The 24,734-nt window shown below is 62.3% G+C and overlaps 1 protein-coding gene across 1 annotated transcript in view; it reads right to left on the bottom strand.

Annotated features, from left to right (window-relative positions):
• Positions 1–24,734, bottom strand: part of SHB (SH2 domain containing adaptor protein B) — a 107,136-nt gene that overhangs the window by 58,491 nt on the left and 23,911 nt on the right. The window contains exon 2 of the mRNA XM_012934906.2: positions 202–322. Coding sequence (XP_012790360.2) covers positions 202–322 — 121 coding nt within the window. The remainder of the gene's footprint in view (positions 1–201; positions 323–24,734) is intronic.

Genomic DNA, 24,734 nt, shown 5'->3' on the forward strand with positions numbered 1-24,734 from the left:
TCAGCCCTTATCAGGGTTCACTGGACTTGGCGTCTCCACCCTGCCCCCTTCTTTCTGCTGTGGGTGAAGCCTATGACCCAGGATGGCTGGTCGAGGCGGGACCAGAGCCCTCACCGCCCCCCCTCTCACCTCCAGCGGAAATCACCAGCCCAACCCTGTGGCAGCCGCTGGCAGGACGCCCTCGTGGGGCTCTCCGCTTACCTGTCATGATCCTCTGCGCCTCGTACGGCTCCATGTAGCCCGCACTCTCCCCCTTGCCCGCTTTGCTTTTGAGGTCATTCTTGGCATCGAAGGGGTCCGAGTAGTCATCTGCGATGGTCACCTGCAGGGAGGGACATGGCAGGGGTGAGAGTCCACCTCGGGAGGCCACGAACTGTCCGTTGTGTTCTGGGACCCAAACCCGGTGGGTGCTTGGGGCTTATTCCCGGCTCTGCGCTCTAGGGACCGTACGGGAAGCCGGGGACTAAACCCCGGCTCGGCCAAGTGCAAGGCAAGTGCCCCGACCCGCTGCGCCATCTCTCCGGCCCTCACCAGTGAGTTCTGCCCCTTCCGCCTGAGGGGTGACAGGAGGCCCCGCGGTGGGCTGTGTCACTGCAGGCAGTCTGGTCGATGTACACTTGGTGGGGGGGAGGGCCAAGTGGGTGAGGGGCAGAGAGGCGCAGAGCCAGGAACTGGAGGGCATCGTTGGGGAGGTGATGGGCAGCTGGGGACTTGTGGAGCATGTGAACCCTGGAACTGCAGAGGCCAGACCATGACCCTGGGCAGTCGGGCAACATGGGGTTGTGGGGAGGAGATGGACACACTGCTACAAGGTCCTAAAACCCCAGCCCCCCCAATACCGCACAAATGCAAAGCAGCTCAGGAGTGGACGGCGAGGCACAGGGCAGGGCAGAATGAGCCCATAAAACCCCAAGTCTGGAAGAGAGGGGGAAACTGAGGCCCAGAGCAGGCAAGGGCTCCACCAAGACTCTCTGACCGGAGCTTCTGTCCCTCCGTGGCCCACTCACTTCTTATGCTCTAGGAAACAGCCCTGCCCTCTGCCCAGAGGAAAGTTCCAGAAACAGAGTAAAACACCTGGAGGAGGGTCAGGGCAGGGAGGGAGACTTCCCCCCAGGCCCTGAGAAGGGGCCCAGGGTCCCCACACTGGGGAGACCCTGTCCCGGGGGTAAGGCTGAGAGGGGCAGGAAGCACATACCAGCCCATGGAGGCACCGTGTCCCCCCCAGACACACAGCCACAGACATACACACACAGAGACACGCAGACACACTCTTACATACACACACACTCTCACTCCTGGGCTTTGTCCGGTTCTCTGTCGTTCTCTGTCCCTCCATCCCTCAGGTCCGCAGCCTCCCAGCCCGGCCACCTGGCTGCTCCGCTCCCCGCACCCCTGCCGGGTGACACGCATTGTTATTTAAATGGTGGGTTTGATTAGAAACCCCGGGGAGCCTCCGTCCCCCCAGCTTCTGGAATGCGCGGCATCCACCGGGGCGGAAAAGCCCCCTTTGTCTGCCAGGCCGGCACAGCTGGTGGCAGCAGCCCTGTGGCACGCAGCACGCGGGGGTGGGGGGTGATGGCGGCTCACCCCAGACAAGACCCAGTGGAGCAGCAGCAGGGGCAGCGGCGGCAGGAAGACACCCATGGCGGGGCACCCGCCCTCTGGCCATGCTCGCTCGCCACCAGGGGCCTCGGCTGGCTGAGGCGGGTGGTGGGGGGCGCTGGTGGGTTGGGGACAGCTCCGCCTGGCAAATGCAAGACACCCATGCAGCCCGGCCCAGAAGACCTGCCCAGACACCCTCTTCAACACTGGCACCCTCCCTCCGTTCTCTTCCGGGGGGAGGAGGAGGCAGCAGGGGGCGAACAGGGCTTGCCAGTTCCCCCTCTAGAAGCAGACCTTGTAGCTCTTCTCTCGAGTGCTCAGGGACGGGCAGACGGGACTCGAGGCTTGCAGGAGAGAAACCCAATCTCGGCTGGCCCTGGAATCCAGCGGGCCCTACCTGTGCTCTCTAATTAAAATGAGATCTGAGCTGGGGCTGTCACCGGGCCGGGCTGGCAGCCCTGCTGACTTCCGCTGCATGCAGAATGCACAAATCCTACAGCCAGAGGAAGCCTCTGGTCTCGGCTGACAAACGGCTCTAGTGAGACCCGCTGACAGCTGAAAATCCTTCCGTTTAGAAAGAAGAAGAAGGAAAAAAAATAAAACAAGAAAGGGAAAAACAAGAGAGCATTCTGAATCAGGGTATTTAAGCCGCAAAATCAGAACGATCCTAAAATGTACATTTAATCAATTTGCTCTCCGACTTCAAAGGGAGTTTGGTGGCAGGCAGGGAAGTCGAGCTCTGAGCAACCAGAGGCTCGGCAAACACTGGAGCCGCCTGACCTTTTGCAGAATCGTGTCCGAGGTGGAGGAAGTCAAACTTTAACCAGCCGGCCGGGAGAGTGGAAGGGGGCGGCCATGCAAAGTGCCACATGACAAGCACTGGGCCGCGCGGCCAGTCTCAGGGCAGCTCATGTGGCTGGACCCTGGAGCAGGGGTGCGAGTGGAAGGGGTGCTGCCGGTCTTTATTCAAAGAAGGGGAACGAGAGGCCGGGAGATAGGATAAGGGTTAGGGCAGATGCCAGGTTCCACCTCTGGCACCACATGGTCCCCTGGGTGTCACCAGGAGCACCAGCATGGTGGCCTGGGGTATCCTGGGCATCTCGGGGTCTGAGCAGCGTCAGAGCCTTGGGCCCTCGCACTGACCCACCAGCCAGGTTGGCAGAGAATTGCAATGGTGCCCCCCTCCACCTCCTGGGCACTGATTGGCAGATAAACACCCCGCCCCCCCACATACACACACACACACAAGGGGGGAATGGGTTTTTCCAGCTGTGGGCTGGCTTTTAAAAGCCTCACTTTGGGGCTGGAGAGAAAGCGCCACACACAGTCTTTGCATGCAGGAGGCTAGATTCCACCCCAAAGCACCGCCAGGAGCGACCCCTGCCTCTGCCTCTGACTACGGCCCCTCGCCCCTCTTGTCTAACAGAGCCATCCTACCTAGTCCCACCGATGGGGCCTGACTCACGAGAAAGGCTCCGGGATTCCCAAAGACCTCATGGGGCCTCGGACCCCCACAGGGAGCCTGTGGTGGGGGTTCCCGTCGGGGAACCGGCCATGGGACCCCGAGGGTCCAGAAAGGCCGGCTGTGGACGCATAGCGGCCTTTCCAGATTCCTTCTGCTGCATCATTGGGCCTCCTGGGCCGTGAGTGCCCGGCCCAGTTCTGCAAAGGCTGCAGGGCTGAGACTAAGACCTGGGCAGTCTAGAGACACCCCGCAGCAGCACCTTTCTCCTCACGGACTTTCACAGGCTCCCAAAGCAGGGGAAGTGGCGGGGGGTTCCCCTGTGGAGACCTACTCTAACCTCCCCGTGTGAGAACGCCAATACGCACGGGGCCAGGACAGGCACTGACTGGACAGAGCCCCAGTGACCCCGGGGGCAGCCAACTGCTAGCCCATCCATCCATCAGCCCGGCCAGGGAACTGCAACTCTGCGGCCTGTGGGTGCCTGCCTACGTGAGGGACACGAGGCACACGGGATCCCTGTGTGGGTGCTGACAGGGTTCCCCGTGGCACGGCCGGGGATGGGAAGCAGGAAGGCACGCAGAAACCTGCCTTTCTTCTCACCGTAAGGGAAGGCTCGGGGGGCTTTGCAGCTCAAGTGCCTGGCCCTCCTGGTACCGGGCGGGGGGGCTGGTGTGGGGGATGTCAGAGGAGACCACACGGTGCTGTGACCAGGTTTTCTTGGTCACAGAGAAGGGACTCGCGCCCTCTTGCACAGAACGGGGCTCTCAAGGCCTGCTCTCGGCGGGCCGCCTGGGTCGGGCCTCATTTCAGGCCACTTTCCCGAACCTGCCTGAAGATAGGAATGGCTGGGACCACCGGTTTAACCAGCGGGCTCCTGGCCCCGGTAATTGGTGTGTTTCCTACGCAACCCCAACCCGGGGATCCTTATCAGGACAGTCTGGGAGACAGTGGCTCCCGCGGTCTCATGCAAAGCCTCCAGGCCAGAGCTTCCCCAAGGGGGCGAAACCCGCCTCAAATCCACTCCCAGAACACTGGCAGTCCGGGGAGGGGGGGGGGTGGGTGGAGGGGGGAGGGGATTAGGGGGCTGGGGGGGAACCCTGTTTGATTCCTTCGAGGAAGCAGCTCTCCAAGAGGGGCACTGAGCACCCCTCCCACCTCCCACCCCCACCCTGTCCGGGAACTTCCACCCGATACGTCTGGGGAATGTCACTGTTCCCGGCCATCTCTCAGCCCTGTTTATAGAGGTGAAGCAAGCCGCCCGGACGAGCTAGCCTCTCCGCTTTCTCCCCTCAGGGTCAGCAAGCAGCGAGCAATGACCCAACACGCCTTGGTCCAGGTCCAGAATCTCAGACGCGGAGGGAAAGGCATGCTCTGCGCAATCCCGGGGCCCGGCAGCAGGTTGAGCAATGGGGCCCCGCCGACGACCGGGGGGATGCGGGTAGGCCGTGTCCGGCCCCCAGCGTGGCTGCCAGCCCGAGGGGGCACAGGGCTCAGGTCAGCCTGGCCTCCCTGGCCAGCTTTCCCCGCAGCTCGGGCCGAGAAGCCAGAGGTGGGGGGACGGCGAGAGCGCTCCCTTCCAGGGGTGGGTGGGGGTGGGGGGCCTCTCCGTGGGCTCTGCTCTCTGCGGGAGCCTGCCTGCTCTGTCCGGTGGCCCTCCTCTCTCTGCTAGGAGGAAGGGCGACACCACACCAGGCCCTGGGACCTTTCCGGAACCCGGCAGCATCCCGCGAGCGCGGTTTTCTTGCTGCTGTGACCACTGGCAGTTGCACACCTGGCCGTGGCACCTGCTCATACGCACTAGAGCTGGGGTGTAGCGTGGGGGCACCAGTGTGTGCAGCTGGGATCACACGCCCGGAGAGCATGGAAGGGGGTTCTGGAAGTCAAACCCACGACCTCACGCCCACAGCTTCTTTCTGCTCTCCTCCACAGCTTCCGGGAAGGTCCCGTGGAGGCCCCTCGAACCACGTCCTGATCGTCATCACCCCCCCCGCCCCCGCCTCCATGGCCCAGAAACACCACACAGCTGCCTGCTCGGTGCTCAGGAGTACCACGCCCCACTGGCAGTTCAGTGCGGGGGGGTGGGGGGGGCGGGCCGGGGACACGGGCCTGCAGTAACAGTGGTTGTCCAGGCCACCCCCACAGCCTAACTCCCCGTGGAGTCGTGCTTGTGGATGGAGGTGGGAGATTACCGGGGTCAGTCGCATGCAAGGTAGTGCCCCAAACCCTGCCCTATCTCTCTGGGCCTCTTCTACTTCCCCAACAGTCCTCTGCGGGGAGGACTGCCTGGGTCTCTCAGGGAACAGAGGAGCGGCGAGACTGGGGCCCCCTGCGGCACAATTCCGGGCCCCGTGCTAAGCAGCGAGCAGAGTTCACAGCGGTCAGCAGCCCGGGGCCGGCACAGCACCTGCAGTACGCGAGCCCTTACAGAACAGCTTGGCGGGGGGAGAAGAGATGATGCAAGGGCGGGAGCACATGTAGGGAGGGGCCCCGAACCCCATCCCTGGTACCTGATGTCCTCCAAGCACCAGTGGTGTAGGCAGGGAAGGGAAATGAAGAAAAGGGGGGAGGGGGGCTGGGGGGCACAAGGTGGAACTCTCTGCAACGTACTGGCCAGGAGGTGTGACTCTGGGAATTCCTGGGGGTCTCGGTCGCCTGAGGAAGGACGAGGCTACTGTGTATGAGCAGGGCCCACTGTGAGACGGACACGGCTGGGACACGGCTGGGGCACGCCGGGGATTGTCGCCTCCATACCCGGGAGCTGGGGGAGGGCAGATCACGTGACCAAGAGGTGGCTTTGAGGAAACTGGGCTGGGGGGCTAGAGAGGGCGTTTACATGACTGGGGACTGGAGATGGGAGGAATGGGGGGCCGGCTGCCCCCTGCAGAGACCGGGAAATGACACAGGTCCCAGACAGGTTGCCCCCAGGAAGGGCGGCCGTGACTGGGGGCCAGCCGGACTGCCCAGGGTTGTGCGAATACAGAGCGGGTAGAGGCAGAGGCATGGCGGAGGTCCACAAGGGAACTCCGGCCACCAGCCTTAGGTCCGAGCTTGAGCAGTGCGCTCGAGACACGGAGGGGCCGGGAGAGGCGAATCCCAGGGCTGGGCACAAGCCCCGTCTGCAGGAGGCCCCAAGCAGCCCCCAGGTACCACCGGGTGTGGCCTCAAAACCAGAAGAACGGGAAGAAAAAAAAATGATGGAGTCAGTACCCGGGGGCCAGGGTGAGCTCGGAGAAACAGAAAAACAGAACAACACGTGACAGGGAAGACAAGACAGAGGCCGGGAGATGCCCGGGCCAGAGACCGCTCGTGGAGAACAATGCGAGGCCTGACAATAGCTGCTGGGTTTCCCGGCCAGGGGAAGGAAGAGGTTAGGGATGGACCCTTTGGTGCCCTTTCCCACTTCCGGGGGGGATGCACCACCTAGTCGGGGCGCCCAGCCAAGAGCTGCTGAGCTCATGGGACCCCGGGGGACCCCCACCACATCCTGGGAGTCAACCACAAGCCTCAGTTCCACGGCCAGGGTCCCCAAAGCCCACAGCGCGCGCGCGCGCACACACACACACACACACACACACACACACACACACACACACACACACACACACACACACACACACCTCGATCACAGTCTCCACCTTCCCAGCCCCAAACTACTCCCGCCCGGACCCGCTGGGAACTCACTTCCTGCCCACCCGGGAGAGAGTCGAATCTGGGGAGGACGAATTAGCCAGGTACCACCTGCACCTCAGACCGGGCCCCTCCCTCACGCCTGCAGGTCCAGTGCTGCTGCGCCCCAACACCTGCGGTGGCCAGGACCCCCACCCGCACCCGCCCTCCATCGGCTCCGTGGGGAACATGGGTGCTCCGGGGTGCTCCCAGATCAGTGACCTGTCCCACGGGACAGGAGGCGGGGGGCTGTGGTTCGAGGGGTCCCCACTGGTCTTTCCGGTCCTGCCCCTCCCACGGCCACAGCTGCCTGCCTAGAACCTGCAGGCTCCAACCTGTCAGGAAAAATGCATCCAAATTACAGCCTGTCAGCTCCTCGGGGCCTCTGGCTCCCCTCCCTTGGCCCACCACCCCCCGCTCCGGATCAGCCCCCCGCGTGGAGAAGGCTGGGGGCCCTGAGTGGGAGGAGGCTGGAGGGAGGCCCGGCCGGGAGCTCGAACCTAGAGTTTCTTTGGTTTCTAGGAGCCTGGCATGTGCGCCCTGGCGGTCACTCACTCATTCACTCACTCCTGGCACCATGCGGTGGGGGATGCTGGACCCCAGGACTGCACCTGGGGTCCTGCACTCAGGCATGTACTCAGCTCTCCAGGACCACCCCCACGGCCCCACTCCCGAGGGGAGGGTCTCCAGGGCAGAGTCCAGGGTGGCCCCTACCCTGGGCACAGCTGAAAGGGCCTGGCAGCGGGATTTAAAATGGTCTTGTCTGCCCCTCTGCATCTCAAACCTTCTGTGGGTGCCCTGGGCCCAAGGAACATGCGCTGGCACCACCAGCTACCGTCTGCAACCCCTGGGAGAGGGTGAGGGTCGAGGCCAGAGACAGGCCAAGAGAACCCAGGTGCCCTCCCTCCCTCTAGGGGCCACGTGGTTTCGGGGGTCCCAGCGTGGCCGGGCTAGCTTCTGTTTCTGCAATCCCCAAGTGGCCATGGAGATCACCCAGGGGGGAGAGGCACTCGCCCTGCAGGTGGCATCCCCGGTGTGACCCCCGGTGCCGCATATGGACCCACCAGCATCACCAGGAGGGATCCCCAGGCACAGAGCCAGGAGGAAGCCCCGAGCACCACCGGGTGGGAAGCCCCCTCCAGAGATCATTCCCACGGGGGCCAGAGAGGTAGGAGGTGGGTTAAAGTGACTGCCTGGCATGTGGCCGACGCTGTTCCCATCTCTGGTCCCTGACAACCACCAGGAGTGATCCCCAAGCACTGCTAGGTGACGCCGAACAAACAAACATAAGAAACAAAACAAAACAAACCCACAAATCTTTCCTAAAACCCTGGAATATATCACCCCACCCCGCCCTTTCCAGAAATGGGCCCCTCTATGCCCTTTCAAGGACAAGTCCTCACAAAAATCCCCTGGGAGAAGCAGCAAGCCCCAGGCTGGGCTTGTCATACTCAGCCCCCAACCCCGCCACCCCCGTCCTGGGGCCAAGGCCAAGGAGCAGAGGCTCAGGGGCCAGCAAACCCTCCACGGGCTCAGCGCTCTGGGGCCCCATCTGTAAAATGCCAAGGGGGTGGCGACCTACACACAGGGGCTGTGCAGCCGAGCAGATGCCCGTCCTTTCTGCTCCCCACTGCCACAGTCTGGCGCCACCATGGCAACGAGGGCTATATCTGGGTTCCCGCAAGGCTGCTTCACTGTCAGGAACATCACGCGCAGGAAATGAACGTCGCCGCTCTCGAGAAACGCAGGGAAAGCCAAGCTGCGGTGGCGCTGTGAAGCCGAGTGAGCTGAGTGACCCCCCCCCCAACACACACACACACCCCAACCACAGAACTGGGAGTAAGTCTCAAGCACTGCCGCCAGGAGTAGCCCAAAAAAAAAAAAAATAGAAATTTTACTTGGTGACAACCAGTTCAGTTAATTCTGTGGTTAATGAGTTTCGGATTGATTTACTGAGAAGACATCCGAACCCTTTTGATTACACGTGATGATAACCTCTCGGGATCCGGGTTTTCACGGGTCACTTAGCCTTCTCGTCCCTTTCCCCTACAGAGAGTTACTGAGAAGATACTCAGCACTGGCCCGAGTGACCAGCACCTTCCCTTTAACACAGACCCAACCCCCCGGAGGGCTGAGGCACTTTCAGATAAACTGAGTCGACCTCGGGAAGCCCCCACCCATTTTCACGTGCAGCCCTCCTGGCCAGGTGGCCGTCCCTGAACCCCCAAAGCGTCCCTCGTGTGAACCCAGTACTTTCCTATGCTGGGGAAAGGTCACGGGGTGGGGGGTGGGGGCGCACACCCAGCAAGGTCGGCCCAGCCCAGAAGGGAGCCACTGGCTGGCCCCAGGGCGCACCTGCCTACCAGGGGTCCACACCTCAGGGCGGGGAACCCAGGCAGGCCAGTGACCTGCTGGCCTGGAATCTTCGGTCTCTCTGGGAGTCAGCGGGACTCAGGTCACCTCTCTGGTGAGGGCAGGTGGACAGGGGCAGAGTCAGTCACTCAGTGGCCTGAGTGTCCGGGAGGCTCCCTCCCACCCTGCCTGGGAGCACAGCTAAGGTGTCGCCCCGTGTGCTGTGCCATCCACACCGTCGCCAGCCGGAGCTCAGGGCCTGGTCGCAGCGGCTGGCCAGGAGCTGGAAGGAGGGAACGTGCTGAGTGGTCCCGGGTTCAGGGGCCAACAAACAGCAGTGTCCCCTGGTTGCTCACTGACTGGCCACAGGGCTCGGGGCCTGTCTCCCACCTTCTGTGCGTCCCAGATTCACGAAGACGAGACGGAGGAGGAGGAGGAGGAGGTGGTGGAGAAGGAGGGGGGTGGGGGTCAGCGGGCAGAGGATGAGGAGGGCACCAGTGCAGGGACGTGGTACTGGCCTTCTCCCCTGAAACGGCCCAGGCTGGGGCTGCTGGGGAGCCGCCACCCACAAGGTGCTGCCCCTGAAGTGGACACAGGTGCTGGTGGCTAACTTGGAATGGGTGGAGACAGCGGCCGGGGAAGGGAAGGCGACTCGGAATTTTCATTCTGGGGGACACGCGGTGTGGGGGTCTGCCCGGGGAAGTACGCAGCACCGGGGATGAAACCCGACCCTCCTCCGTGCAAGGCACATGCTGGGCCCTCTGGGTCATCTGCCGGCCCCAGTGGTTCATCTCTCCCTCAAGAGGCCCTTGGAATCACTTTCCCCCCAGTGACAGCACCCGGTGCGGGCGGGCGGGGCCCTGCGCCCGGTCCAGGCTCTCCTCGCAAAGTCCTCAGGCGCAGGGGAGAGGAGAGGCCAGGCTGAGGACAGAGAAGGAACGAACAGAGAAGGACGCTCCTTAGTTAGTGGGGCGCAGGGCGAGCAGCAAGGACAGGGCGGTGAGTCGGGGTCCCCTCTCGGGGTGTCCTGAGGGGATGGGAGCAGAGGAGGCTCCTGGGCCCCCAGAAGTGGTTCCTGGGTGCAGAGCAAGGAAAGCTCCAGAGCACCACTGGGCCCCAAACTATCTCCCAAATAATGAAAACCTTAAAGGAAAACAAAAGGCTCTCGAGAAGGGTGCAAAGGTAAGATGCTGGACGAACCCAGGCTTGGGAATCAGCAGTGGGTGCTTCTCTGTGCTGAGAGGGGCGCCTGGTGCTCAAGCACCTCCCCCCTGCACCCCCCTCCCCCGCCCTCAGGCCAGTTGCATGCTCTCGGTGCCTCAGTATCCTCGTTTGCAAAACAGGGACCTTCGTAAGCCCTCCCTGACGGGCGGTGCCTCAGTCTGTCCCACGCTTCCCTCCACCCCTTTCTGTGCCTGGCAAAGCGGGGCACTGCAGCACGTGCACCTGTCCCCGCGGGCGCCCCTGCAGGTGCCCGCCCAACTCGCCCCAGGACGTGACCGTGACTGGCTCACTCTGCGTGCGCCCGGAGGACAGCTGTGTGCCTCCCCCAGGGCCCATGGACAGAAGCAGCATGAAAGGGCGGTCGTCCGCCCTGAGCCAACAGCAACAAAACAAAAAACCCAATAATAAACAATCCCATGAGCAAAGTCCAGCAGGGGCCAGCACACCCTGCTCCTCCGCGCTGACCCGGGCATCTGCCCTGCTCCTGGCACGAGGTGCAGTGTCTACCCAGGCCCAGCTGGCGTACGCAGACCTGGCCCAAGGATCTGACACGGTGGGGGACGACAACATGTGAATGCCGAGGAGGACACCCTATGACGTCCCTGCAGGGAGACGGGAGCGAACAGGACAAATGCTGGCAGGAGAGGAAGTGACACCAGCTCCGATCGATGCTGCCCATCGATGCTTACCCCTCCAGAGTAAGGGGCAGCCTCTTCCACGCTGCGCCTGCTGTTTCTTCCCAGGCCCCACAAGTGTCCTTATATATGCAGTGCGCAGCCAGGGACAGGCAGGGAGCTGGGTGCTAAGGAAGCGGAGGGAAAACCAGGTTCGGACATCAGCAGTGCCCAGGGTCTGCGTCACGAGCAGGCGGGGCTCTGCACAGCTGCAGGGGGTGCCCCACACCCGGTTTAAGCTCTTGCTGTTGTTATTGATTGGGGCAGGGTGAGTGAGTGTGTGTGAGTGTGTGTGTGTGTGGGGGGGGGTGTCTTCTCCTTGACACTCTGGGGGAGCAAGGAGGACCACAGGGAGCGGTGCTCGGGACCATGCGGTACCGGGGTTCAAACTCAGGGCCTCCTGCATGCAGGCACGGACTCCCATCCTTGGAGCCATCCCCCAGCCCTGTTATTCGTAATTTTAAAACCAGGGGTCGGTCTCTGTGCTGGGTGGATCCCACAATAACGGAGCTGATCCTGGTGGTCTTCTGTATCCAGGTGTTTCCAGGGGGGAGTTTGAGGCCAACTTAAATGCCCTCCTCTCCCCCACCGAGTCACACTTCCTCATCGGGACCTTGTCATCCCTGGTGGTCCCCAAAGGGAGAGTGGGTCGTTGGGGACAGAAGTCGGATTCCACAGACCACTGTGCATAGAGAGGGGACACAGGGCACTGCCACAGAGGAAACCCGGCTACCACCTGCCCTGACTAGCATGTAACAAAGGAAGGACGAGGTCGGAGCGACAGTGCAGCAGGTAGGGCACTTGCCTTGTGCCAACACCCAACCCCAGTTCCTTCCCTGGCACCACATATGGTCCATCCTGAGCACCCCTAGGTATAAACCCTGGGCACCAGGGATGTGTCCCTCCCCCCCCAAAAAAGTTAAAATAAAAGGAAAGAACGGCGTGCAGTCAAGAGGAAATGGAGCCAAAAGCAGAGTCCTTAAAGTGAATCAATTTAGCTTCATTTTTTACAAAAACCTCCCCACCTGCTCATTCGTTGCCTCTGATTCTACCCATGTTCTGTCCATGTTTGGGGATGAGGGTGGACTCAGACATTCCAGTCCTCCCAGGACCATTCTGTTTCGGCGCCTGACAAGGACCCCAGAGCCTCCTGCAGTGAAGCCCACGCTCCGTCTACCACTGAGCCACCTTCCCGACCTGCTCTGACCCAACCTTGGAAAGGGAGCCCCATGGACCAGAGAGACAGTTGGTTTGATCCCCGGCATCCCATGCGGCACCCCCTCCCCGGCCCGAGTCAGGAGTAAGCCCTGAGCACAGCCAAGTGTCCCCCCCAAATCATTTAGTATCTGAATACCTGAATGTCTGGATGTTAGCTATCCGGGCCCCCCCCCCCCCCCCCCCCGTGCAGCCCCTCCCTCTGGAGCAGGTTCTGGACCAACGCGGAGGAAACGGGGACCAGTGTGTGGGGGCAGCAGCCTCATGTGTCAGGCAGGTGAGGGCCCTTCTGCATGAACACACACCGTGGAAGCCTGTCAGCAGGGAAGGTCATAAATCAACCTCCACCGGAAACAGGCCGGCCTTAAAAGGAGGCAAAGGTGGCTTGAACCAGGTCCCAGACGTCCCGGTTTCACGGGGCAAACTGTGACCCCTGCTGCCCTGGAAACCGCGTCCCCGTCCTGGCTGACACAGCCGCTGCCGCCAGCCATCCCCAACCCCCTGCCTGCCTCTGCCCTGCACCTGCCAGGCCCAACCAAGGGCTCCCCGGTGCCAGGTGACCCCCCTGTCCACCACCCCCGCCCCTTGCCCAGTGCCTGGGCCTTTGGCCCTAAGCTCTGACAGGCGTCATCTCCCAGCGTCCAAACTCCACGTGTTCAGGTGAGAAGCAAAGTTCAGGGAGGCTGAGTCACTTCCCCTGGGCCTCGTGCGCACGGGAGCTGGGCCCCTGGGGTGTCTCGTGTTCCGGAGGTGGGTCTGGGCTCCTTCCCTGGCCGCAGCAGGCAGAGAAGGCTCTGAAGGGAGGGAGTGCTGCCCACCAGACCCCGCTGGGCCGGCCCCACGCAGACTGGGGCCCCTCACTCCTCTGGGCGTGGGGGGAGTCCCCTGCCCAGACTGCACGCGCCACCACCTGCCACCTTGTGGGGCCACGCCTGAAGCTTCCGCTTGCACCCTGCGCTCCACACCCCAGCACTTCCCAGTCCTCTGCTGTTCCAGCCTCACCCCTCCAGTCTGGGGGCGTGCGGAGAGGGGGGCTGCTCCCACCTCCTGCCCCTGGGCCCTGAGTGCCATAGATAGCTTGGGGACGAGGCGCGTCAGCCTGCATGGTTTGGAGACGGTGGCGGGGGGCTGGGAGGGGCCTCGGAAGAACTCGGAGCTCTCCTCTAGGTCTCCTCCAAAATCTTCCCTGGCTCCCAAATCAGGCCCCCTCCTGGGCCGTCAGACAGGTGGGTGGGGCCTCCTGACTTGGGAGGGGCGTTCTTCCAACCCAGAGATTCCCCCCCCAACCCAGACATTCCTTCCAAAAGAATATGCTCACCAGAGACGCTTTAAACCCCAGCTAAGCAATTCCTTGGATGCTTTTGTTCTGGGGGCACACCCCAAAGAGCTGGGGGGGGGGCGGGGGTCCTGCTGGTGCCAAGCCAAGAAGCCAGGTCCCCCGCTGGCAAAGCACCTACTCAGCCCTCTGTGTTATCTCTCTGGCCCCTTTTTTTCAAAAAAAAAAAAAAGGTGGGGGGGGGTAGAGGGAGAATTGCTCCAGGGGTCTCTGAGGATGGGGGAGGGGGGCGTGGGGTGCAGGGCCTGTCCCGAGGGCCAGGCAGGGCACTACTGTTCCAGAGCACCTGTGGGGACCGACCCACCATCTCCAAGGGGCTCCGTCTCTCGCAGGGCGTGTTCTCACTCTCGTCACCCTTCACCACCCCCAGGCCCGGCTTCCTCGTGCCCACCCCCTGGTCTGGTCTAGCTGGAGCTCCCTACTGCTCACCTGGGCCCATGACAAGCTGCCTAGGCCCCGGATTCCGGGGCTGCGAGACCAGCTTGGGCAGGACCAGCTCCTCCACCTGCCCTGCAGCCCGGGTGAGTAAAGCAGGGAGGGCCCTCGGGGGCCGGGGAGCCTTTTCCACCCCAAGAAAAATCTGTCGTGGAAAAAAAAAAAGAACCGGAACCGACACCCTCCCCAGAGCCCCGAAGCCACCTCCCAGGTTTAAGAAGGGGAGAGGTAGCTTGGGTTGTAAAGGGAAAATCATGAACTCCCCATTCATGAACTCCCCACACCACAGGCGCCCAACAGGTAAAACGGGTTCCGCCATTGATTAATGAGCTGGGTAATAATGGGGCTCACCCTTTGCGCCATTAAAAACATTAACCTCGTTCTTGGCTCTGCTATGTCATAAGCCCACGGAGCCCTCTCCTGTCCACACCCCCCCATCCACGGAACCCGCTGGGATGGCCAAGGACACCCCAGAGAGCCCTCAGCAGGCATGCAGGAAGGGCTGGAGAAGGTTCATGCCCAGAGATTCATTTGGGTCCAGCTGTGGGCGGTGGCCCCGGTAGCTTCCCACACCGACTGTGAGGGTGGGGGAGGGGATGCCTATCCCCCAACCCTGAAGATTCAGCGGCTGCTGGACGGACACATGCAACTCCAGGCTGCCGGCTCCAGGGCAGACGGAGACGCCCGCTCGCCACCCAAGAGCAGGCGTGTTCTGGGGAAGGCCCCCGACATGTCTGCTGGACGGTGATTCTGCCCTGGCAGAGCGGGGGCGGGGCACACACAGGTTCCGGTCAGAGAACACAGCGGGTACCAACCGGAAGAGCAGGATTTCCCCAGAGCGGCCCCTCCACCACCAGGGAGACAGTGGATCCTTCCGGAGGGCAGCTGTCGCCACAGGGGTGGCTGGAGGACACGGGGTATAGGCTTAAAGAAGGCAGACTTCCACGGGGCCTCGGTAGGACTTTCTGCAAGGGGAGCGTCTAGCCAGTAGAACCTCTGCGGTAGAGGTGTGGAAATGATTCAGTCTTTGTATTTTATTTGAGGGGAGAGCCTAGGAGGGTACCAAGCAGTGCTTGGGGGACCAACCCCCCCCTGGGCATCCCCCGCTCGCTCCCCAAGGCCCGCCCCCAACCCTCCCGGTCCGTAGTCACACTAGCTAAGTGGTCCAATGCTCAGACTCTACTGTGCCAGGGACCACCAGGGACAGCCTCATGATTCTTGATACCGGGCCAACACTGGCCCTGCCAGTGGCAGAGGCGGCGATGGGGGGCGGGGCGGGGGGACCACGTGGTGCCAGGATTCAAACTCGGTTAGGGCGTGAACGCACCCCTCCTGACTTGCGGAGGTATCTTTCCGGCCTCCACTCAACCCAGACCGACCGGCCGCTGGCTCAGCTGAAGGCTGCTCCCAATGCAGAGGGTGTTCTGGGTCCCGAGGGTCTCCGGGCAGAGCCAGGGGGCAGCACCCGGGTGGCAGCGGCCCTGGGGCAGAGTCCGTGGGCACGGAGGGCCCCGCAGCTCCCATGGCTGGTGTGGCCGCCGGCTCTGTTTGCCTTTGGGTCCCGCCCCCGTGTGTGCTCTGCACTTGGGGGTCATTCCGGGTGGGTTCGGGGGGCAGCAGGGAGAAACAGGGGTGCTCTTGTGATTTTTTTTGGTGGAACCCCCAGGCTCAAGGCTGTGGTCAGCAGAGCCAGTGCTGAAGTGGGGTTGGTCCAGCCCTAGCAGCGCCTGCCTCTCGCACTGTCCGCACGGAGCCCACAGACTCTCCCGGCTTGGAGACCCTGGGGGAGCTGCTCTGGCCGACCACCTGCTCAGCCCCGCACCCAGTTAGGGGGACAGCCAGAGGCTGCGTCACCACCGCCACCCACCACAGCAGAAGGGGGGTGGGCTGCCACTCAGACCACAGGGACGGCCCCAAGGGATGGCTGAGACCACTAAACCACCTCCATCCAGGAATTCAATGCAGGCCCCCTGGTGGGCATGGCTGGACCCAAGGAGGGGATGGTCCAGCAATATGAGACAGTCAGCAATCTCTCCTGCAAGAAAGAGAGCCCAATATTTTGGTTGCAGGCGACACAATGGTCTCTGTGGCAACCACGTCACGCCACTATGCCATTGTCATTCGAAAGCCTCCATCCCTGAACTGAATGAACAGGCGTGTGGCTGCGTGCCAATAAAACTTTATTTACAAAAATAGCAGCAGCTGGCTGGGGCCCAAGGCCCGCCCGGCCCCTTCCCTCTGGTCTAGGCCCTGCCGTGGCTCGAGAGAGGGCACGCCCAAGCATCACCAGGGGGAGCCTGTGAAGCACCCCAATTCAGGGGGCCCGAGGGGGGCCTGGCATGGGCGTCTGCTTGCGTATGTGTTGGTCTGTTTCTGACCGAAGTCCTCCACGACCGTAGCGCACACAGCCATGACCGAGACTCTCATCCAGGGCAGGAGTGAAAGGCAGAACCCCACACTGTTCACTGTCCCCTTACTCTCATCCACAGGCTGTCACAAGCCCCAACCCTGGGGACGCAACCCGCTCAGGGCCACCCCACGACACGAGTCCGGGAGCCCCGGCCATGGGCTCTTCTCCCCCTGCACGCGCCAGAGCACTGCCCCCATTCTGGAGCTTGGGGTGCTGGCCCCTTCCTGCTCACTTCATCGCTGGGCAGAGGAGGAGGTCCCTGGAGAGATAAACGCTGGCAGGACAGGTGGCACCCCCCCCCCCATCCCTCTGACGGCAGCAGAAGCTGCAGGAGCCCCCCTCCTCCACCACCCCCCCAGGGGCTGCCAGGGGGGATCACAGGACTCTGGACGCCCCCTCCCCCAGGGAGGCCCCCTGCTTCAGAGAAGCAGCATTCTCGCCCCATTTTCACCTGATTACTAGCTTCTAGGGGGAACAAAAGAGGGCAGTAAAAGCTTCCTCAGTCCTAACCAGGCAGCCGCAGGAAACTCCTAACCAATGACACCAAGGAGGACCTGCCAGGACGTGCCGCCTGCCCAGCGCGCTCTGCCCACGCAGGCCTCTGGCACAAGGCGCCCCCAGAGTCGCAGGGTGGTTGCGAGAGCGCGTGGCCGGCAGCGATGAGCTCAGCGTCTACAGCGCCAGGTCTCCCCGGGCCCCCGAGGGGCCCAGACCCTCCTTGCTCTGCTGGAGTCCAGGGTCCCAGTGTGCCCAAATGCTACGGACACAGCACAGCCGCCTTGGGGGCCTCCACCCTGGTCTCCTGCGCCCAGCAGGGCCACCCTGAGAGCTGGGCGTTCCCATCTGCAGGTGAAGATGCGGGGCCGTGGGCACTGCGTGGGCACTGCAGGGTCGGGACCCAGGCCCCCAGCCCCTGAGGGCTAGACCTAAGGACTTGGGAAGTGATGATGATGATGCAATACAAAGCACAATGCTGGTGCAATGCCCCCCCATATCCCCCGAGTCTCACACACACACACACACACACACACACACACACATAGAGCCTGGGGCCAGAGTCACCCAATGCCCCTCCCCGAGGAGAGAGGACCCAGGGTCCACCTCCTCAGCCCTGTCCCGTGAGAACCCCGTGAGGTGCAGAAACCAACTCAGTGGCTGTGACATCTGCAGTTCCAGCACCCCCTACCCATGAACACCTGCAAGGAGACCCCCATCATCCCAGGACTTCCTGTCGTCTCAGGCCCAGGAGGGCTGTGTTGGCTCCTGGGTCCCTGCCCAGGACTCACCGACCAGCTCCCCACAACCCCCACACCTTTCTAATTCATACCCGGACTTGGAGGCCTGGTTTCGGGAAAACATGCGCTGGAGTCCAAAGCCTGGCTGGGTCACCTTGGGCAGCTCGTGGGCCACTCTGGGCCACCCTCTGTCCCTTCATCCTCACAGCGGGCACAGAGAGGAGCCCCTCTCAGTGTCTGCAACGAACCAACTAGGCACTGCCCTTGGAGACACACACACACACACACACACAGAGTCAGAAGTGAACCCCACTTCTGTCTGCCTGCACCTCCCCTTGCACCAGGGGCTGGGCAGGAACCGAGAGGCAGCTGCTCCAAAGCTGGCTTGGCGCTGGCCAAATGAAAACACTCTCCCCCTCTCGTGATGAGCTGGACACGAACTCAGTGTAACATCACATCTGAACCGTATCTGGAGAGCTGTGCACGGCTCCCGGAATCAGGCCCCCGTGCACCCCAGAGTCTGGTGGTGCCTGCACGGTTTCCGGTCTGTGCCCTTGGCCCACATACTCCACGCCTTGGAACAGAAGGCCCGCACGCGTGCGCGCGCGCGCGCGCGCACACACACACACACACACACACACACACACACACACACACACACACACACACACACACACACACACACACACACACACACACACACACACACACACACACACACACACCAGGACTCAGTCACAAAGGCAGAGGGCTTTGCCCCCACCCCACCCCTGAACTGGGGCTCTTTCCATCCACACTTGCCAAGCTTTTGCAACTCTGCCAAGTCAACACCGCACTCACTCCTCCCAAACACCCATGACGCCATCGTGACTACGAAGCCCTCCTAGACCAGGGGCCCCCAGGGAGAGGTCTGGGCCTACTCATCTTCCTGGGGACTGGTGTCTCCTGTGAGAAGATGGATTGCCACAAGGGTGGAAACCGGCTCAGAGAGGTACAGAAACTTGCCCGGCACACACAGCGAAGGAAGGAAGAAGGTCTGCCCAACTCCCATGGTGTCAAGCTGTCCACCCGGGTCACTGGCCAGCCCTGCTGTCTCTGCTGACCCACGTGCTGGCCGGGCATTTAGGAAGAATGTGGGGCAGGGGGGAGGAGGGGGACGGGGGCAGAGGCGCACGCACAAGGGCAGTGGTGAGTGGAAGGTGACAGGGAGAAGGGGCCCCAGCAGGTAGAGCCCTGGGAAGTACATGCCCCAGGGAAAAGGAAGGGGTGGTGTGGAGCTGGGCGAAGGGCAGGGGGGGGGCAGCAGGCCGGGCGTTTTGAGCCAGATTGTCAGCTGCGAAGGAGAACAGGTCTCTGAATTCCTGAAGCTTATCGGGCCGGGCCGGGAAGAGGGTGTGGCTCGGAGGCCAGAGCAGAAGGGCGCAGGGCAGGGCTTGCCGCACGCCGGCTTCTGCCATGGAAAAAATGCGGGCGCCTGGCTGCTATGAGGACGAAAGCCATCCTTCATTATTTAGAAACAGGCCGGCCAGGGCGGGGGCTTCACATGCCGGAGGCCTGGGTCCAGTCCCCGGCACCGGGCACCCTGAGCACAGAGCCAGAAGGCACGCCGGAAGCAAGCACCCGGGTGTGGCCCAGGAACGTAAAAGACAGAAATAGCTGCACGGAGCCAGGAATAAGCCCTGAGACTGCCAACTGTGACCCCAAACCCAAAGGAAGGGAAGAGAAAGACAAAGAAGAAGGCACCAACACTTTTCACGTGTGCAGGCATTTCTTGGCGGCATTTCTCAGGCGACAGGTGTGCTCCCCTGTTCCGCTGGGCCACCAGAGACATGCAGAAAGTGATGGGGTCTCCCCAACCCTAGCCCTGCCGCCCCCTTTTCTGTGACCCCGTGTGAAGTTCATTCATACTAAAGTGCTCCGTCACAGCTTGGCGCTGCTCTCACGGTCCACACCTCCAACACTGTCCCCGAACCAGTCAACGGAAGTTTGTTTCAAAGATTCAAGACTCTTGGGGGCTGGAGCGGTAGCACAGCAGGGAGGGCGTCTGCCTTGCATGCAGCCAACCTGGGTTCAATTCCCAGCATCCCACAGGGTCCCCCGAGCACCACCAGGAGTAATTCCTGAATGCATGAGCCAAGAGTAACCCCTGTGCATCGCCGAGTGTGGCCCAAAAAAGCAAAAATAAATAAATAAATAAACATTGAAGACTCTTCTCTGCTTTGTCATTACATCTAACTCAGAGGGAAATCAGACAAAAATGGGCTCTTAAAAAAGGTGCATTTTGAATGATAAACCAAGGAGAAATCCTGGCTTCAAAGGGCTCTGCCATTAGCCCGTTTGGGTAACTGCACATTTCAGGGTTCCAACAGACAAAGAAACGGGGACTGAGAACCCCAGGGTGCTTCCACCATACCCCACTGTGTGGACCGGCGCATGCCTGTGGGTGACGGGCCCTGGTGTCTGCGGGCTTAGACCCTCTGAGCACAGAGCCCCGGGGTCCCCTTGTAACACCGTCTGGCTCTTCGACCACAGGGCCCGCCACTGTCCGCAAACAACTGATGGATGAGCCAGACCGGGCAGTGCACTCTGTCCCAGGGCCAGGCCCAGCTCTCTTGGGGGGGGTGGGGGTGTTCATGTGGAGGGGTGCTTCTTCAGAGAGGACGTGAAATTCCCCCTAGTGGCTCTGCCAGGAGCCCACCCTGCTCACAACCACCAATCTCAGCCATAGCCACAGTTTGTTTTGGGGGCCAGGACCCTGCATGGATCCGGAGGTTCTGAAGCCACGTTGAGGACTGCAGTATGGACAGGGGAGTGAGCAGCCTGGTTCTTACCCTCAGGACTGCAGTGTGGACAGGGGGGCTGAGTTCGCCTGGTTCTCGCACCATGACTCGTGCTTTGGCACGGGGACACGACGTGGCCTATGGCACGAATGGCCCCTGCCCCCACTGAGGCCCATCCAGGCAGGGAGCCAGAGAGTACAGCAGGTAGGGCACTTGCTTTGCATGAGGCTGACTGGGGTCTGACAACGTCCCGCTGCCCCGAAGGGTCCCCTAAGTCCCACCAGGAGTGATCCCTGAGCACAGAACCAGGAGCAGGCACTGAGCCCCGCCGGGTGTGGTTCAAAACAGAGGCAAAAAACCTGTGTTTCTGCTGGTCTGGGGGCAGCGTGGGGCAGAGAGAGTGCCCAGGTGGACAGACCCAGCCCCTCCCCGCACCCCTGCACCACTCTGTGAACAGACAAGACCGAGCACCTGAGAAGAGGCTGGGGAGCACGAGCAGGCTGGGGGACAGGCAGGCAGGAGGCCACCCCTGGGCTCAGGAGGCAGGAACGGGGTTGGGGGGGGTCGGTTCCAGCATTTGGAGGGGTGTGTGGAAGCAAGAGCAGGGAAAGCTGCTGGAGGGTCTGTGTGCCCAGGAGGTAGCGATGGCGTCGGTGGCGGAATTTGGGGGCTGTGGGTGCTCAAATCGTTGAGGCTCCTTCCCCCCAGCCCCACGCTCCCTGAACAGAGAACACGGTAGAGCCGTGAGGCAGGGCAGAGGAGGACGGTACTTTGGGTGTGGTGGGGGAATGAGGCGGGCAGAGGGGGGGCTGTGGCTCCCTGTCCCATCTGCGTCTTCTCTGGCCAAAGAGCGGCCCTCGGGTTTCTTTCCACAGGAAGGTGAAGGGTCAAAGTGCAGGTTCCCGTGGCCCTTTGTTCTCTGTACAAACAGAGCCCAGAAAACGTCACATCTGCCAGGACCTTCCCGGGTGCATTCTGCCTCTGCCAACACCGGGCACCTTCCGGGCAATGTATGGCCCCACTCAGGAGCCCCACGCGCACACACGCAGAGGAGTGTGTGTGTGTGTGTGTGTGTGTGTGTGTGTGTGTGTGTGCGCGTGCGTACTCGTGCTTGTATGCAAGGGGTCAGGTGCACAGACATAACACCACATACTACTTGTGTGTCTGTCTGTGCGTGTGTTGGGGGCAGGGCGCACACAGACACCCACATGCAGGACCCCGAGCCTGGCGCCATGCGCGTGAGGCAGAAGTGAAAGTCAGCGTCAGCGGAACCTGCATATGCCGGGTGGGCTGGGGGCCTGGGGCCTGGGGCCTGGGGGCTGGGGGCTTGGGGGGCGCAGAGGACAGGCCAGGCCACCCTAGGAAGGGAACAGGTGCCCGGAGAAGGCCCATGAGTTCCCGGAAGGAAGAAAAGTTCCCCAGTTTCACAAGGAAAGGAGACAGGGGAACCTTTGGGCTGGGGGCTTGAATGCCAAATTAAAGCATCTCCCTGTTAGTCCAGGAGGGAGCTGGAGAAGCCACAGGGGGTTTGAGAAGCTAAATGCGCCCCCAGCACGGTGGGGCAGGGCGCATTACGGTGGGAGGCAGCCAGCATCACTTCCAAACGCATTTTTCAGGACAGCACTCTGGGTCACAGTGGAAGCCACCTACCTCCCTCTCCACCCAGCTCCTTTCTTTTCCTCTGATTTTCCCCCTGAGTTTCTGCCTCTGCCTCCCATGAGGAAGCCATTAGCAGGAGCTGCGGGCTGATCTAATTATAAAGCACGCGAGGAAGGAGGGCCCCGGCGGGCGAGGGGCTCCAACCCAGGTCTGCCCTTGCAATCAGAGCAGGGGTGGGCATGGGGAGGGAAGGGTGGCTCTGTGTGTGTGTGAGAGAGACAGACAGACACCCCCTGCCCCCAGGACCAAACTGTCCCTTCCGTCCCATAACAGACTGCCGTGTAACTTCAACCCCCGTGCGCGGGTGTCCTGGGTGAGGATAACAAAAGAGCCCCCGCCCCGGAGCTCACGCTGGGTCTTAGCGAGGAAGAGCATTAGCACAGCACCTGGCACACAGTAGGGGCTTCGTGTGCGTGCGCGTGCGGGCAGAAATCACCCACCATCTGCAGCTGTTGTTTAATTGCCACCCTCACCTTGGAGCTGGGCCTGAGCCCTCTAATTAGCGCGGGCAGCCCTGGGAGCTGACTCAGGCCCAGCCAGCCGGCCGGCCGAGCCGGAGGACGTAGGATGGCCCGCATCTGCGGGGACGGGAAGCCTCCGCCTCTCCGGCCCCCAAATGACAGCTGGGAGCCGCCCGCCCGCTTTGCCCCTCCGGGGCAGCGGAGACGACCCCAGCGTGTGGGCTCGGAGCGACTGTCAAGTGCCCGGGAAGGGCCAACACTCCTCCGCCTGCCCTCCCCCCACCCCACACCCCTGCAGCAAGCAGGGAGTGAGGCTGGACCTTGTCCCCCTGCCCCCATGTCTGGAGTCAGGAAGGCAGCCCCAGGAAGCACAGGCAGGGGGGATCAGAAAAAGCCTGGCCTGGGCTCTCTCTGGGTCCCCTCAGGAAGCCCCTCAGACGCATGACGGCAGGGAACCTCCTGGTTCTCACTCTGGGCATCTGGGCGCCAAGCCAATGCCCACCTTTTCCAGATCCCCCATGACCCCACACCCTTCCCATCTGATCCCGTCTGGGGCTGGCCAACCTCCAGGACTCCAGCCATGCCGGCCCCGCTCAGCCTGATGGGGGTTTCTCACTGCTCCCCCAGACCCTTTCAGTCTCGTGCCAGAACCCAATCCCATTTCCACTGGCTCTGAGGGGCCTGCCCTGGGCGCCATCTCCCAGTGAGTCCAACTGTGGTACTGTGCGGTGGGGCGCCTTGCCGACCGGCTCCCCGCCACCTGGTCCAGAGACTGTTGTGCATTCGCCAAGGTGCCTGGGCAAGGCTCACCCACTGCTGAGACTGAACACATACACACACACACACACACACACACACACACACACACACACACACACACACACACACACACACACACACACACACACACACACACACACACACACACACACACACACACACACCCCTACTTGACTTCTGTTTGTTTGTGGGGCGGGGCGGGGGGGGGTGGAGAGTTCACATCCGACAGTACTCTGTGCGACAGTACTCTGTGCTTAGGGATCACTCCTGGCCTGGTACTGGCGATGGAACTCGGGCCTCCAGCCCTCCCTAAAGCACATGCAAACACCATGGAGCTCTCAGTCTCTGACAGGGTTACTGCCCTGCACGCAGACACACACACCCATCTCCCAGTCTAAAACAAGGAGTCATGGGACCTCCCTGGCCCTGGGCCCTCGTCAGAGGAGGGGGAACCAGCTGCATACAGAGTGGACAAGCAAAGTGAAACAAGGGCCTGGGGGCCTGGAAGCAGAGCAGAGGCCGGGGGGAGGGAAGAGGAAGGTGAGCCACACACACACACACACACACACACGCGCGCGCGCACGCACACGCGCACGCGCGCGCACACACACACACACACACACACACACACACACACACACGCCCCCAAGCTGGCACGTCCTTTAATCCTCCCGACCAAGGCTGGCAGCAGAGACGGCTCGGAGGGGCTGGCCGAGGCGAGGCCCCAGCCCCTCTGCCGCAGCTGGCAAGCTGAGGCGGCGGCCCCGAGAGGCAGGCAAGCCCCGGCACTGCAGGCCAGCCCACTGCAACCTGCCACACCGCGCAGAAAGGACAGGTAGGAGGCCGGTGGCCAACTGGCTCCGAGGCCGGCCCTGCCTCCCCGGCACAAGGAAACGCTTTGTGCCGTGCCACCTCATTATCTGGCATCTGGGCCACACCGGAAAGGGCAAATAATGGGGTAGGCCCGACGCGAGGTGTGCAGACAGCCCTCCCCCACAGACCTGTCATCCCGGGGGGTGGAGGCCAGGCCGCTCCTGAGGCTGGCATCCGTGGCCCGGCAGTCTGGCCACGACGAAGACGTCCAGACTCAGCTCCTACTCAGGGCCCGGGGAAGAGAGCGCAAGGAGCTGGAGTGTGACCCCGGCACTGCCCCCTCCCCCTGCCCCCTCCAGGACCTGGTCCCCCAGCACCCCTGGGCCCCCAGCATTGACTGGGGTCCAGAAAGTCAGGACGGGTATCATCAAGGGTAGCCCCCCTGAGTCCCCCCAAACCCTGCCAGGGCAACCCAATGGGAGAAACAAAAATAAGAGACCGCAGAGTCTTAATTTACTGATTCGCTTCCAAACCCCCCCTATCGAGGGGCCGGAGCCCACAGCTCCGGGTTTACAGCTCGGGGGCTGTATTCATCAGCACCCCACCCGCCCCTCGGGAGGGAAGGAG

Source organism: Sorex araneus, chromosome 1 (assembly GCF_027595985.1).
Source record: "Sorex araneus isolate mSorAra2 chromosome 1, mSorAra2.pri, whole genome shotgun sequence".
In the NCBI taxonomy this organism is placed as follows: domain Eukaryota; kingdom Metazoa; phylum Chordata; class Mammalia; order Eulipotyphla; family Soricidae; genus Sorex; species Sorex araneus.